The sequence below is a fragment of the Cydia amplana genome, chromosome 16 (assembly GCF_948474715.1).
Source record: "Cydia amplana chromosome 16, ilCydAmpl1.1, whole genome shotgun sequence".
Classification (NCBI taxonomy): domain Eukaryota; kingdom Metazoa; phylum Arthropoda; class Insecta; order Lepidoptera; family Tortricidae; genus Cydia; species Cydia amplana.
This window is the reverse complement of record NC_086084.1, coordinates 10,415,719-10,430,517: the sequence shown is the minus strand read 5'-3', so window position 1 is coordinate 10,430,517 and position 14,799 is coordinate 10,415,719. Positions and strand designations below refer to the sequence as shown.

General features: G+C 37.6%; 2 protein-coding genes across 2 annotated transcripts; one reads left to right on the top strand and one right to left on the bottom strand.

The window, feature by feature from the left end:
• Nucleotides 1–408: 408 nt before the first annotated feature.
• LOC134655298 (tetratricopeptide repeat protein 19 homolog, mitochondrial) lies at nucleotides 409–1,453 on the bottom strand. The gene has a single exon (XM_063510749.1). The coding sequence runs from the start codon at nucleotides 1,399–1,401 to the stop codon at nucleotides 409–411; it is 993 nt and encodes a 330-aa protein (XP_063366819.1). The 5' UTR covers nucleotides 1,402–1,453.
• Nucleotides 1,454–5,779: 4,326 nt separating this feature from the next.
• LOC134655556 (transmembrane protein adipocyte-associated 1 homolog) lies at nucleotides 5,780–12,953 on the top strand. Its single transcript, XM_063511030.1, has 6 exons — nucleotides 5,780–6,184; nucleotides 6,256–6,551; nucleotides 7,616–7,870; nucleotides 10,755–10,941; nucleotides 12,134–12,263; nucleotides 12,799–12,953. The coding sequence occupies exons 1-6, from the start codon at nucleotides 6,087–6,089 to the stop codon at nucleotides 12,916–12,918; spliced, it is 1,086 nt and encodes a 361-aa protein (XP_063367100.1). The 5' UTR covers nucleotides 5,780–6,086; the 3' UTR covers nucleotides 12,919–12,953.
• Nucleotides 12,954–14,799: the final 1,846 nt, after the last annotated feature.

Here is a 14,799-nt window from a genome sequence, read left to right as displayed (position 1 = left end):
CATGTTTTTACACTTGACTGTACAACATTGTTGGGTATATACATGATTGTATTGATTGTACTATTTTGTTTGCAAATTCTTACTTGGTTGTTTTTCATCAGTATAAATATATTCTTTACAACTTAACACAATGATTTAGCACATAAGATTTTCAGAGTCCATGACACATTGGTGTGCCTAAAGTCTATTTTTTTATTCGGTAGACTGAAATGACAGTTAATAGTATGAAATGACATTTCATGTTCATACAATTAACTATCATTTCAGTCTACCAAATAAAAAAATAGACTTTAGATCAAGATACCAATACTGAAATACAATGTAATATTCATGGTGTTGGACTTAACCCTTAATAAGGTAGAGGTTTGCCTATTAAAGGGCCTATTAACTGTGGGGCATAAATGCATTCTACCGTATCATATTCTTTACTTCTTTGATACATTCCTCAGCCTCGTCTTTGATTTCTTTATTGTTAGCTTGCACCCCCAGTTTCCACCCGTGCCCACAACTCTTCCTGGCTTCCTCAACCAGTTGCTTCTTCAAATAAGCCCTCCCTAAATTAACATACATTGTTCCTAATTCTTCCATCTCCGGTAACTGCTTACCTATTTCTATAGCTTGTTTGAAATAAGCAATGCTTTCATCTGTCCTTCCTAACTGGACACAAACTGTTCCAATATCATTCAACTGGACTACAAAATGTTCCTGGCCCACATCACCCACTGACTGCATATGTTCAAGTGAATTTACCATCAATTTCAACCCCTCCTCCAGTCTATTGCAATCTACATACAACCTTCCACACCAGTCCTCCGCTACTGCAAGCATTTTAATAGTGTCATCACTAGGATTTGTACCCATTGCTCGCTGTAACTTTTCTAAGCACCAATCATAACCCAGTTGAGCTGTTGAGTATTCTTTTTTCAAATGGCTGATTCTGGCCAGTTTGATACTAAGATGTACCACTCTAGGATCATCTTCTTTAGCTCCATCTGCCATTATTCGCTGTGTGACTGCAACAAAGAGCTGCTTGGCTTTGTCTAGTTGTTCTCTTTCTAACGCCAAGTTAGCCATGACATCATAGATGTATGTTACACCCATTTTGTGATTCATCTGCTGGGCCTGCCTTAATGCAATGTGAAGTAATTGTTCAGCCTTATCATATTGCAATCTTTGAATAAAAAGTACACAGTGTTTGATGGTTTGTATAAGCTCATCTTCAGCACTAAGTTTTGGTTGAAATCCTAGCCAAGTGAACAGAGAGAACCCAATGGTGCATGGTATTGCAGCTTGTTTGGGTAATACTTTAGGGAACGGTACATTAATACACTTTTGTATAAATCTCTTATCAAATTTCATTTTTGATATGGTATTCCATAGAATCCTATACTTCGACGACATATTTATTTAAATTTACTCTTATGTAACTAATTACATTTGTTTCCTGAAGTAGGGAAAGAATTCTCTAGTTTATTATGATGTTTAGGCACTAAAATATGTTAAATAAATTCTGTGGTTTAAATATTCGAAAATGGCCACATGATTTAGAATTTTCCAAGATACTTTTATTTTTCATATAAACACATGTGACATTGGCATTTTTTAATGACACTGACAGTTTACCATAGACAAGTGTGTACCAGTGTTGCAAGGCTAAATTCGAAAAAATCTAAAAAATGCCTACCCAAGAAATAAGGAGGTTGGAAAAAAGTATGGTTTGGCCAGGACAGTCTCATTTCAAACATAGACTGAGCAGTGGCGGATTTCCCATAAGGCACAGTAGGCTCGAGCCTAGGGCGGCGAGATATTAGGGGCGGCAAATTGTGACAAAAAATTCGCTGATTATAATCTTGTTATAACAAGAAATCATTCAAAATTAGGCAACGAATTCTCAAAAAAAGGTACCCATAGAGGGAAATGCTTGGAAGTCTTGGAACACAATTTTGGACTTCGTAACTTTGTTTGAACTAGTTAGGAGGTGAACATATCAAAAGTCCCCGGCCGTAGCCCTTGCTGAGCCGGGGGAAGAGGGGGGTTTGAAGGTCCCATTTTTCGGTTTTTCGCTTATATCTCGGAAACTATGCGTTCTAACGACAAACATGATCATTATACAAAATGAAACCTGATTAAATTTGCTACAAGTTTTACTCAGTCAAGTTTTTAGATATCTTGAGGGCCCTCTACACTTGTGCGCGAATCGCGTCGCGAAGCCCCGAACGGGAGTGTGGCGTCGATTACGCAGTGGCTCTTGAAATATTGCATTAAATTTTCTTCAATAATATTGACGAGGAAAAAGGAACCCGAAAATTTTTAACAGTTTATTACTGATCATATTAAATGACTAAAATGTCCTTTCAACTTCTCTGGAATTCGCTGGAGGCCAAAATAAGGAAAAAAAATGTTATATGAGTGTTTATAGGTGAATTTTGGCAAAAAAAAGATTTTCTTATGTTTCTTTTTAGATTTTTTGAATGTTTTTGTACATAAAAACTAGTGTTATTGGTAAAACTGTCACTTAAAATGAATAAGTATTTGCTTTTTTTTCTTAAAACCTATTTTTTTTGCAAAGTGTTACTACTTTCTGACATTTATCAATAAGGATAATATGTAGACTACGTCGCATAGTGGCAACATCGCCACCGTAAATGCATTTTAGATGTTTTGTTTTTTAATTGGTAATAATTCTGAAACTAGGCGAGTTCCAGAAAAGTTTATAGGATATTTAGTCTTTAAATTTAATATGATCAGCGGCGATATCATGGTCGCATTTTTATCACTTGTCATGTTATGCGTCACTTTCGCACTTACATACTTGTTAGAACGTGACAGGCATGATATCATAAAAAACCGAACATCTTAGCCCTACAGGAATACACTGTTAAAATCTGATAGGTTGTACGTAGTTGTACCGTAAATATTTACATATTATGTATTGAAGGAAATTTAATGCAAAATTACAGAGAGCGGATTTCTCAAAAACTAAACAAAATACCTATCGAAAAACTCGACTGACTCGACTGTATAAAACTTGTAGCAAATTTAATTAGCTTTGATTTTGTATAATGAATTTGTCACAAGGACGCATAGTTACTGAGATATAATAAGCAAAAACCCGAAAAATGGGACCTTCAACCAAACCCTCCTACCCCCTCTCAAGGGAACTTTTGATATGTTCACCTCGTAACGAGTCCAAATAGAGTTACTAAGTTAAAAATGTGTCCCAAGCATTTCCCTCTACACCTTTTCGTCGCCTGACCTAAATGTAGTCAATATGATGGGTGCTGATGCTGAGAAAGGGGCGGCTACAAGGCCTGGAGCCTAGGGCGGCAAAGACTGCAAATCCGCCACTGAGACTGAGCGAAACATACTGTATTTGTCTTACGTTAGTACTAACACCCAAAAGAAAAGGACGAGTATAACTTTCTCTGTTCTTACTGACTGAGAAGTTGTGTTTGCCAGACTATAGTAGATCAGTTTTATAAACCAAAACTTACTAAAATGCAGATTCTATATATAGATTCTAAATAGAATAATATATAGATAGGAAGAGAGCTTTTTAGCTTTTATTATTAAAATTTAAAATGTCAACAAGTTATTTCAAGCCACCAGGACTTATGGTGACTTATGGCCACAAGAAACTTTTTCTTTCGTGTATGACATTTATTTCAGTTTACAAACTTCACCGTTACACATGCTATTTGCTATACATTGTGGCAATTGATCTATTGATTGAATTCATTGGTCCTACTTAGCCGGCAATTATCTAAAATCGCATACAATTTGTTACAAGGTCTAGTCTGGAGGAGCCTTTAGTAATGGTTGCAAAGTTATAGCCGGTATAACAACTGTCAGTAGAAAAAGGCGCGAAATTCAATCTTCCATGCCCTTTACCCTTTGCGCCTACATTTTATAAATTTGCCGCTTTTTTCTACTGACGGAAATGGCTTGACAAACTTCAGTAAAATATAAAAAATATATCTTCCGATAATTTGTAATCTGGCAACTCAAAGTACCATAGACTCTAGACATATTTTTTAGTAAGTTGCCTACGATATGACCACTTATGACCGCACACAGCGTTGCCAGATGGTCACAAAAGTCACATTTTTCGTGACTTTTCGCCTTCTCGTGTGACACGTGCGTGACTTATGATTTTGAGGCAATTTTTGTGACTTTTTAAGCTAGTCGATTTTTGGACAAGTTTAGTTTTGCAATTCGAATTATTTAGCAATGCTCCCAAGTTTACTATTTGACACTTGCACTGACCCTTGACGTTACATCGACAATCATGTTTATTATCATAGTCATGGCAAAATGAGACTCGTTACCTTGACGTGACGGTGTTATATAGTTTGATAGTCGTAGTTTTTTTTAGTGTAATGATTTATTTCCTTTTGTCTGTATCTATACTACTCATTGTACTGCATTAGTCCAGACGAGACAATTTTTCGCCAATCTGATGAAATTTTCCTATCGAATCAGGCCGTGCGGACGCAAACGCCAATTTGATTCCCCGATCAAATCAGCAGTTGCGGACACAATAATGGCAATTTTCTAAGTTAGTATCTATGGAACGCAAATTGATGATTAAATTGTGTACGTGTGGACGCTAGATGAGATTGGCAACAAATATTTTCCTGATGAAATCGGTCGATTTGCCCAGCTCGTCTGGGCTCTACTTAAAGATTCGCAGACCGGGAAATCGACTCCACACTCGCGTTCGCGCTTCCACACCGCAATTCACGCACATAGTCTGGAGGGGGCTTAAACAGTGTAAACTTTTAAAATTTTTCTTTCGCACTGACTGACTGTGACTCGTATCTTAGTATACTTGGTCAACCAGATCTTGACAGTAGAAAAAGGCGGCAAATTTGAAAAATGTAGGCGCGAAGGGATATCGTCCCATAGAAAATTTGAATTTCGCGCCTTTTTTTTACTGACAAGATTTGGTTGACCAGCTATAGTTTGTGGACTCATGTGCTAGATTAAGGCGTGTCCAGACGAAGACAATTGATCAAATCAGGACGTGCGGAGGCAAACACCAATTTGACCAGTTTCATCAATTTTAATTTTATGGTGATATTTGACAGCTGTAAATTAAAAAAATGCCCCTAACTGCGAAAACTAGCGTCACAAATTAGTATTCTTGCGTCCGTACCCCATTGTATTCGTAGTATCGGTCATAAATCATAATCGGCGAGCCAAATTGGCGTCTATGTCCGCACGTCCTGATTTGATCGGACAATTTAATCAGATTGGCGAAAAATTGTCCTCGTCTGGACAGGCCTATACTATAGTATGTCAAGCCATTTCAGTAAGTAGAAAAAAGCGGCAAATTTAAAAAAAGTACTTTATAATAACTTATTACTTATCATAATTTTTTTTCGTTTTCAACAAGAAAAAATCAAGAAATAAAAAAAAGGAACTTACAATTCATGAAATCGATCACAAATAGCATAAAGAAAAATCATATAGCTGGTCAACCAAATCTTGTCAGTAAAAAAAGGCGCGAAATTCAGATTTTGACCAGACAAGATCTGCTTGACCAGCTATATTTTCTAAATTTCTTCTAACAAAATCGATTTACCAACCCATGCTATAAAAATGTGACTTAAGCAGCAAAAACGTGACTTTTAGGTAAACGAAACGTAACTTAGGACTTCAGAGCCCTGGCAACACTGACCGCACAGCTTAACAGTGATGTGATTGGTTAAAATAATGTTATATATCAGTTTAGCCAATCGTATGTAAGGGTTTAGAATAAAATTGTGCAGAAGACATCAAATAAAATTAAAAAAATATTCATATAAAAAACTACGTACGAATGATTTCCCAATCTTGAGCGATGGCAGTAATTTTCGCATTGATAACTTGTTACATCGCTTACGTTTCGTAATTTTTAGCACAGTAGAAAGCCAAGATAAAGGAAACCGAAGTGTTATGAATAACAAAAAATATTGGAAGATGTTGACGTAGCGCAGTGGGAGAGGTATCACTAACTCGATTACTCAAATTGAGTTATGATTCCTTTGCATAGGGCTCCAATGTTTTTCTAATTAGAAAAAAATAGATGGCAACGCAGTAAAATGTGGCACTTTAATGTGATGAACGGGTCCGATTTGCCTCCCGTAAGCGAGGATACATTTTGTAAACAAATTTTAAATTCGGGGATAAATAACTCAAGGTAATGCAGCAGTGGCCTTGTGCGGTTTGTTTTTATGTTTGTTTTTGTGCTCACGTTGGCTTTTGTTGCAGGGTCCGAATTTGGGATCTGATTATACTGATACCGAACGCTCTGTTCGTGTTGTTCCTAGTGGTGAGGTTTAACAAGGCGCAGCTGAAGCTGCGAGCGACGAGTAGCCCGATATTCCTGACTTTTTATTCGTTGGTGTGGGGCAACGTTATAATAAGCGTGGTGCGATGTGCGGTGGCGATGACGCTGAATGCCCCCATGCCGCTGGGCGGGCAGGTGGACAAGGTGTTGTGGGTCATGGTCAAGTTTTTTTTATTGGCCACCGAGATGAGTGTTGTAATCTTCGGTTTAGCATTTGGTGAGTGTACTTGTATCTTTAATTATTAGAGCTTTCGTTATTCTACAGATAATTTTATAGATTTTGATACATATATTTTAAATTTTATTATTATATTTTTCTTCTGGACACCCCTTCTGTAAAAGGGTAAAGGGTAACACTAGTAATAAGATTTTAATTTTAACGTTCACTAACCATGTATGGACCTTTAGTCTGAAATAAATGATTTTTATTTATTTATTTTATTTAAAAACCTCTTCCATCTGACTTTATCTATTGCTACGCTTTGCCATTTCTTGCCTACAGTAGCAACAATCTCGTCCTGCCATCAGGCTAGTGGATGTCCTCTCTTTCTCGAGCCCTGCGGCCCTTTCCATTTGGTCACCTATCCTGCCCGCCTCCCATCAGTGATTATCTTACAGCTGTTGTTAGCCTACCATTCATAGTTTTTGAATTTCATCTTAAGTTTACATAGAAACTATTGTGTAGACTGCAATTAAATTTACTATGGGATTGGTGAACTTTCACCGGGCCCTAAGCCACCAGCCTATATCCTAGAGGAAAAGTCCCCCTTTTAAACATTATAATGCAAGGCAGTTTAAAGACTGTAGTCCCCATACTAGCTCAATATGGATTGGAGACTAGCTAAATTAAAATATACAAATTTTTCCACTGCTAAGATGTAAACAACCTAAGCAGTGGAAACAATGTGTTTTCTTACAAAGAACGACATGCCCCATTGGCCTGGTTTAGCATAATTTTTCACTGAACTGTGTGACTGTGTCAACCACAAATGCTTGTGGTCATTAAGATCATTACCATTTAGCAATCATTACATAACTGAGAATAAAAAACTCGGCTAGCTTGGACAATTCAATTAGCAATTAGCTTTACATTATTTATATCTCTTTAGTAATTTAAAACCTTTGAGCATCATTTGCTATTAATTTACTAAATTAAACAATTAAATTTAAATTTATAACAATGTTAAGTGCTTAATTGCTTTATTAGAATGAGCCCCAACTGCTATGTTTCGATATTGTTTATCTCTTCAACATGTAATAAAACTGCAATTTATGTTTTAGGTCACATGGATAGCCGGAGCAGTATACGATATGTCCTGATGGCAACCTCGTTCATATCTCTGGCTTTCACTATAACTCAAGGAACGCTGGAGTTCATGAAGACTGATGATGACACTCTGATAGCGGGGGATACGGACTTGTTTGAGCATGGCGGAGTGCTTTTCTGGTTTACTTCGTCTCTTGTGTTCGCATTCATCTATTTTCTGATATTGATATTGCCCTGGACACCACTGAGAGAATATTTGGCTTTACCAAGTAAGTTTACACATCACATAAAAATTATATGGCGTTATTCATAAGTCTATCAAATCTAACAAACCATTAATAATCATTTGTCCCTCTCCGTCATTTTATCATTTCTGTTTGTTAGTAGGAGACAAAATTTAACACAGGTTTGTAAGATGCTGCTAAGTTTTATGGATGAGGGGGTTAGAGTTGTAAAACAATATATACTACATAAACTCTCAGTAATCTCCCATAAAGTTTTTATCTTAAAGTAATGGGCCAAAGTAAGAAAGTATGCTTAAGCAAGCATGGAATGGTTACTGTACCATCATTTATAAAGAAAATCAATGTAAATGTCTTAGGTCTATTTAAAGTTAATTTAAAAAATTAACAGCAGGTAATGCACTTACACACAACACAATAATGACTAAATTTACGGTGTTAATTGGTAGTCAGTTGTAAACAAGCATAGATATTTATATGATTTCACACTAACAGTAAACTTCCTTAAATAGCATCATGATAAACATACTTCACACATATGTATAAGTACATATTGTTGAGACATGTAAGGTTCACTTTACATTGGCCATTTCGTAGCATTAGTATTGAACAACAAATTAAATTGAACCTTAAATGGCTCAACAATTAAAGTCCATGATCAAACTGGAAACTTTCAGGGACTGATGTGACATCATATTAATCATAATATCTGGGAGACCGAGCTTTGCTCGGAAAACATACAAAAACTCGAAAATATGCGTTTTCCCAGAGATAAAACCTAGCTAGATCCATTTTTCGCCCCCAAAAACCCCCATATAGCAAATTTCATCGAAATCGTTAGAGCCGTTCCCGAGATCCCCGAAATATATATACATATAAATAAATAAATATGCAAGAATTGCTCGTTAAAAGGTATTAGATATACAAGAATTATGACAGTCATGCATCCTGCTTTCACTTTCCTGTTTAAAAGTTTGCATTGACAAACTATTTTATTATTATTTATAATACCTTGGACCTCCCTTGGACAGTGCCATGTGCTATAGAGTACAAGTATGAGTGAACTATGTTTGATGAAGATTATGTGCCGTAGCAGAGAAAGTTCGTATATGTTGCGTAAGAGGTAATGCTATAATGCCCATATGTTAAAAGTGCCACCATTTGTATCAGAAAAGCAAAGATGTTAGAGGGAATATGATGATGAATGGAGTTACGTATGTAGATTAGACGTCATTAGATAGTTAAAAGGCGTGTATTTTGGCTATTATATTTTTATGAGGGATTTTTTGTGTAACAATCTTCTTCATTTTACGTTTTTCAGCTATTACCAAAAATAATAAGAGTTCATCTAAAAAAAATTACAAACCCGATTCCATAACGAAAACTGCATCGAAATCGGGTCAGTAGTTTATATTATACTGTCGCAAAGAGGTATAAAAGAAAACTTGGTTGACGGCATTAACTTATTAGATATCGTGATTGCTGTTAAATATTCATTTATGTAACACATATTTATAATAAAAAATAATAAAAATAGTACATAATTATTAGCATCTAATTTTCACGCTATACTCGCATAACAACGTAATAGAGATTATTGTTATAGTCCTGGATTTATTAAAATGATTAATTAAAATGCAGTTACACCAGTATATTGCTACTTAGGTAGTTGTATATGGTTTTAGTAATAATTATTATTCATTTTGATAACACTATTGTAAACAACTGGACGGTACTCATTCATTATAAATCATTTATTATTAACTCATATCAACCAGTAGACCAGTGTTGGTATTTAATTATGTAACTTGAAGCATGTAAATTTATGTTTGTTAAACTTGTTTATTATTATTTTCTTTTGTTGTTTATTCCTAGACAGAGCGTCGGTTCTGTGCATTATGCACATAAGACGTATCGTATAAGGCTGTTCGCTATAATTATAGCTGGCGCGGTTGCACGGAGCGGGTTAACGAAAAATAGTGTCGGGCACAACACACAACATTGATTTTCTTTGTAAAATAGTGTGAGCAACGCTTACTAGCGCGGACGCGTGCGACAGATTTTACCTACAATAGCACCCGCGTGCGTGCGGCCGCTCTGCACCGCACCAGCTAGCGGATGCTCTAAAAGTGTCACGACGAAATGGCAGAATAACTTCAACACATTTTGTTACTAAAAAGGCACATTGGAATAGTCAATGAACGATTATTTTTACACTATCTTTTTTAAAGTGAATAGAAAGCTTATCTAAGTTCAGGGTTTATCACAAACTTGACATTCACTCTTGTGGATTTAGTGGGGGGTAGCGAATGCTCCCGGGACTTGAAATTGTAAGTGCGTCCGGGAAATTCCCGGTTCCGGGATTGATTAATATGTATACAAAATTACTACTGGTAGCACAGGGGAGAGGAACCGATTGCTAAGGTATCAGAGACCTCTCCCAAAAGTATCTGAATTCTCATTGGGTTCAAACCCCTCCCAAACAAAAGTCCTTAAGTCACGGCTAAGACTGCGTCGTAAGTGTATAACAATACGACTCGAAGGACCATTGTTTATGATCTGATAAATGTGATCTAGGTTTATCTATAACAACTACCGTTTTATTGTCCGTTGGGATGTGATCTAAATATAGAATACGCTTTATGAAGCAATTGCCATTTATAGGCGCTTGTTTATTTTATTTGTAAAATAGCACATATACTTTCTGTTACATCATCAATTCGTCACCATTTTATACCACATCAGCCGCCAAAACCTATTTCTTGTTATATATATGTTACTTGTAAAAGTCAGACGGTTAGAGCGCTCTCACACAAAATTACTATATGAGCGCTATCAATGTGCGGTGACAGCTTTATCTCTATCTATAGTCTATCTAGCAGTTATTCTGAACGTATATTTATTGTTGCAGCGAAACTGTCCTTCTACCTATACATCCTGCTACTGGCGCTCCTCGACGCGACGCAGGCCGCCGGCGCGGGCATGCTGCTGTGGGGCCCTATACCCTCAGGGCTGTGCGTCGTGGACGTGACCACGTGGCTGTACTACTCGCTCTACACCCCGCTAGTCTACCACACGTTCCTCAGCGAGTTCTTCAGGTATCTATACATCCTACTCGCGCGCATGGTGCTGTGGGGCCCTATACCCTCAGGGCTGTGCGTCGTGGACGTGACCACGTGGCTGTACTACTCGCTCTACACCCCGCTAGTCTACCACACGTTCCTCAGCGAGTTCTTCAGGTATCTATACATCCTACGCGCGCATGGTGCTGTGGGGCCCTATACCCTCAGGGCTGTGCGTCGTGGACGTGACCACGTGGCTGTACTACTCTCTCTACACCCCGCTAGTCTACCACACGTTCCTCAGCGAGTTCTTCAGGTATCGTTCTGATTTCCGTGTGTTAAGCCTTATTTGTGAGTTGTGGTCACCTAAGCAATAAGCATTTGTCCGTGATTTTTGTATTATTTATTGTTCCTGTGTAATTGTCTGTATGTATTAGTTGGTGATCCTTAAATAAATACAACAGAAATACAATCATATGTAGGTACGATTTACAATATTTAGTTAACGGCTGAAAGACGCTCCCCGGACCCGGACAATAGCCGTTTTTAGGGTTCCGTAGCCAAATGGCAAAAAACGGAACCCTTATAGATTCGTCATGTCTGTCTGTCTGTCCGTCTGTCCGTCTGTCCGTCCGTATGTCACAGCCACTTTTCTCCGAAACTATAAGAACTACACTGTTGAAACTTGGTAAGTAGATGTATTCTGTGAACCGCATTAAGATTTTCACACAAAAATAGAAAAAAAACAATAAATTTTTGGGGTTCCCCATACTTCGAACTGAAACTCAAAAATTTTTTTTTCATCAAACCCATACGTGTGGGGTATCTATGGATAGGTCTTCAAAAATGATATTGAGGTTTCTAATATCATTTTTTTCTAAACTGAATAGTTTGCGCGAGAGACACTTCCAAAGTGGTAAAATGTGTCCCCCCCCCCCTGTAACTTCTAAAATAAGAGAATGATAAAACTAAAAAAAATATATGATGTACATTACCATGTAAACTTCCACCGAAAATTGGTTTGAACGAGATCTAGTAAGTAGTTTTTTTTTTATACGTCATAAATCGCCTAAATACGGAACCCTTCATGGGCGAGTCCGACTCGCACTTGGCCGCTTTTTAATAGGTAGAGTGATTCAAGAGGAAGGTTCATGTATAATTTGTTAGCCCGTGCGAAGCCGGGGCGGGTCGCTAGTTCAGTAATAAAACTTTTTTGTTTTGTTTTCAGTGTATCCCAGCCAAGCATCATGTTCTCATACAAGGCGCAGATGGACGAACCTCTGGACGACGACCAGGTGTCGCTGCCGCACCAGCAGAGCTTCAGCTCGCTCAAGACCGACTCCGATTACATCTACCAGGTATTATATCTAATACATACATGTATTACATATGGGTCAATCAACTATTTCTTGTTGTTATTCTGCCCCATCAGCGAGGAGACAATAGTAGCATAGATTGTTAGAACAACTGCTGTTCTACTAACATGCTCCGTAGATGTCCCATTATGGAAAGGTCTTATAACTACCATAAAATGCAAGTTTGGTTCATTTAAATACGAAAAACCTAGAGTTTTAAGAGTGACTCGGGAGACCGTAACCATAGCAACGTGTGACAAAAAAAAGTTGATTAACCCATATACATAATTACGTCGGAGGGGTGCTGACCTGCAGCGCGTGTGGCCGCACATTTGCTGCAAAGATTGGCTATGTCAGCCACCTGAGAGCGCACCAGCGACGCTCTCAGCGGTAGAAAGCAGTCGCTGTGGCCGAAAACGGGTAGGAGATGATGATGACTTATGACTTTATATCTAAATAGGAGCCTATTGCACAAAATATACGTATTGTTAGCGATTGGCATGTCTACGGGGCCTGACTGTACACATGTTATTTCCAGCAAAGCAACAGCGTGTACGACAGCACCCTGTTCGAGGCCGGCGGCACCACGCCCATGAACCCCGTGTACTCGGCCTCGCTGCAGAGCCCGGACTCTATCGCCTCTGCGCAGTCCACATAACGATAAGGTCACACTCATCCAAAGATATTAGTGATAACTGACTTAGGTGGGCGTTTTTTTTTTAAGTTGTCCCCTACACTTTTTTTTAAATTTGGGATTCTTTATGTTATTTCTACTCAGAATCACGAGCTCTTTCTATCCTAATAGGAGAAAAAAGTGTCCCAAAATTTCCATACATTTTTCGGTTTTCCCTTTCCGCGACCGCCATACAAAGTCTATGAAAATTGGTGGCGGAATGGAAATAAAAACCGTAGGACACTTTTTTTCTCCTATTAGGATAGAAAGAGCTCGTGATTCTGAGTAAAAATAACATAAAAAATCCCATATTTGAAAAAAAAAGTGTAGAGGACAACTTTAAAAAATAACGCCCAGGTGGACGACGTTTTTGGGACTTGTGAACGTGCGATTTTATTTTTTGACAGAAAAGAAAGTGTCTTGCTTTTGAAAGTATATACGAATATGACAGTTATTAGAGTGGTTCAAAAAACTATTCACTCTTCAAAATTTTAGGGACACCTCTCAATTCTTTTACAGATGACTGTTACTGGGCTGAGTTAGCTATGAATCGTTTGTCTTTATCGGTCATTTGGACTTATGTATTTGTAAGAAAGGGATAAAACATAATTCAACTAAATCGGGCCCGTAAAGTTTTATGAATAGAGTGTAACTCTGGCTGCTGTTTAACCTGTTAAATCCCACGATATGACGTCACCATAAGCGTTCTGGCTCATATATGAGCCGTGGGAGCGGACGGGCGGTAGTCAATGGGGGCAATGCAAACAAAATGTTAAAATTTCAATTGAGGGGTTCCCAATAAAATCAGAAAAAGTGTTTTTTTGAACCATCCTAATGATGATATAGTATATTGGCCAGTTACAGCTTATAAGAAAGATTTTTAGTTCGGACCCAAAACCATATCAACATTCAAATCATGTATTTTATATTAAATAAGAACAAAATGCGTTCAATCGAAAAAAAACTTCTTTTTACCCCAAAAACGATAACGTCTGCGCAGTACCGCCGTAAAGAGAGAAATAATAAGACGCAAAAAGTGGTACAAAAAATATTATCAATAGGGAATATTACGCGAAACTCTGCGTAGAGGGCGCCACTACCACAATTACTCACAATCTGAGGGTCTACCGCAAACTAGAGTCGAAATTTTGTTATCTAACCTGTATCATTCTTGCATATTCGAGCGATAAAGAGGCAGATATCTGTGAGTTTCGATTTTCGCGTTTCCCGGTAGGCCCTTTGTAAACAAACCGCCTTGATGTATCAATGTCAGTTTTTATTGTCTGTGAAAACTTGTCCAAAAACAGTTTAAGGCACAGTATGTATAAGTTACTTTATGGTTTACGATGGGTGCTAGTGCTGCACTTTGGCGACAGAACATTGCAGTAATACCCCTATTGAAATTTAAAATGGTTTTGACACCCAAACTAGATGTCGTTGTAACGCTTGAAAATACAACGCCATCTAGTTCATCTGTAAAAATGCATCTACAATTTTTTACCGCTCTCTGCTTCTTATTATTCCTCTATGTTATCGTGTAACGATTAGGATTTTAGGATTAATATAGTGTTACTTAAACTTATCTCGATCCATTACTAAAATTATTTCCTATAGTATTGACCATTATGTAAATACAATTTATTTTTGTGATATCGTGAGCCAGTGATCAAACGAATGACGAGACTGTATGACACCGTTTCTGCTTATCTTTAAACGCGGCTATCACACTGATGTATCGCACGCCGCTCTGGTGTGTGAAAGAGACAAAGCTATACACATAAGGGGTATTTTTTCAACGATAAGCCGTCTTTGCGAAGTGGATATACAAGTCATACTGAACAACTGATAAATTGTATCATACATGTT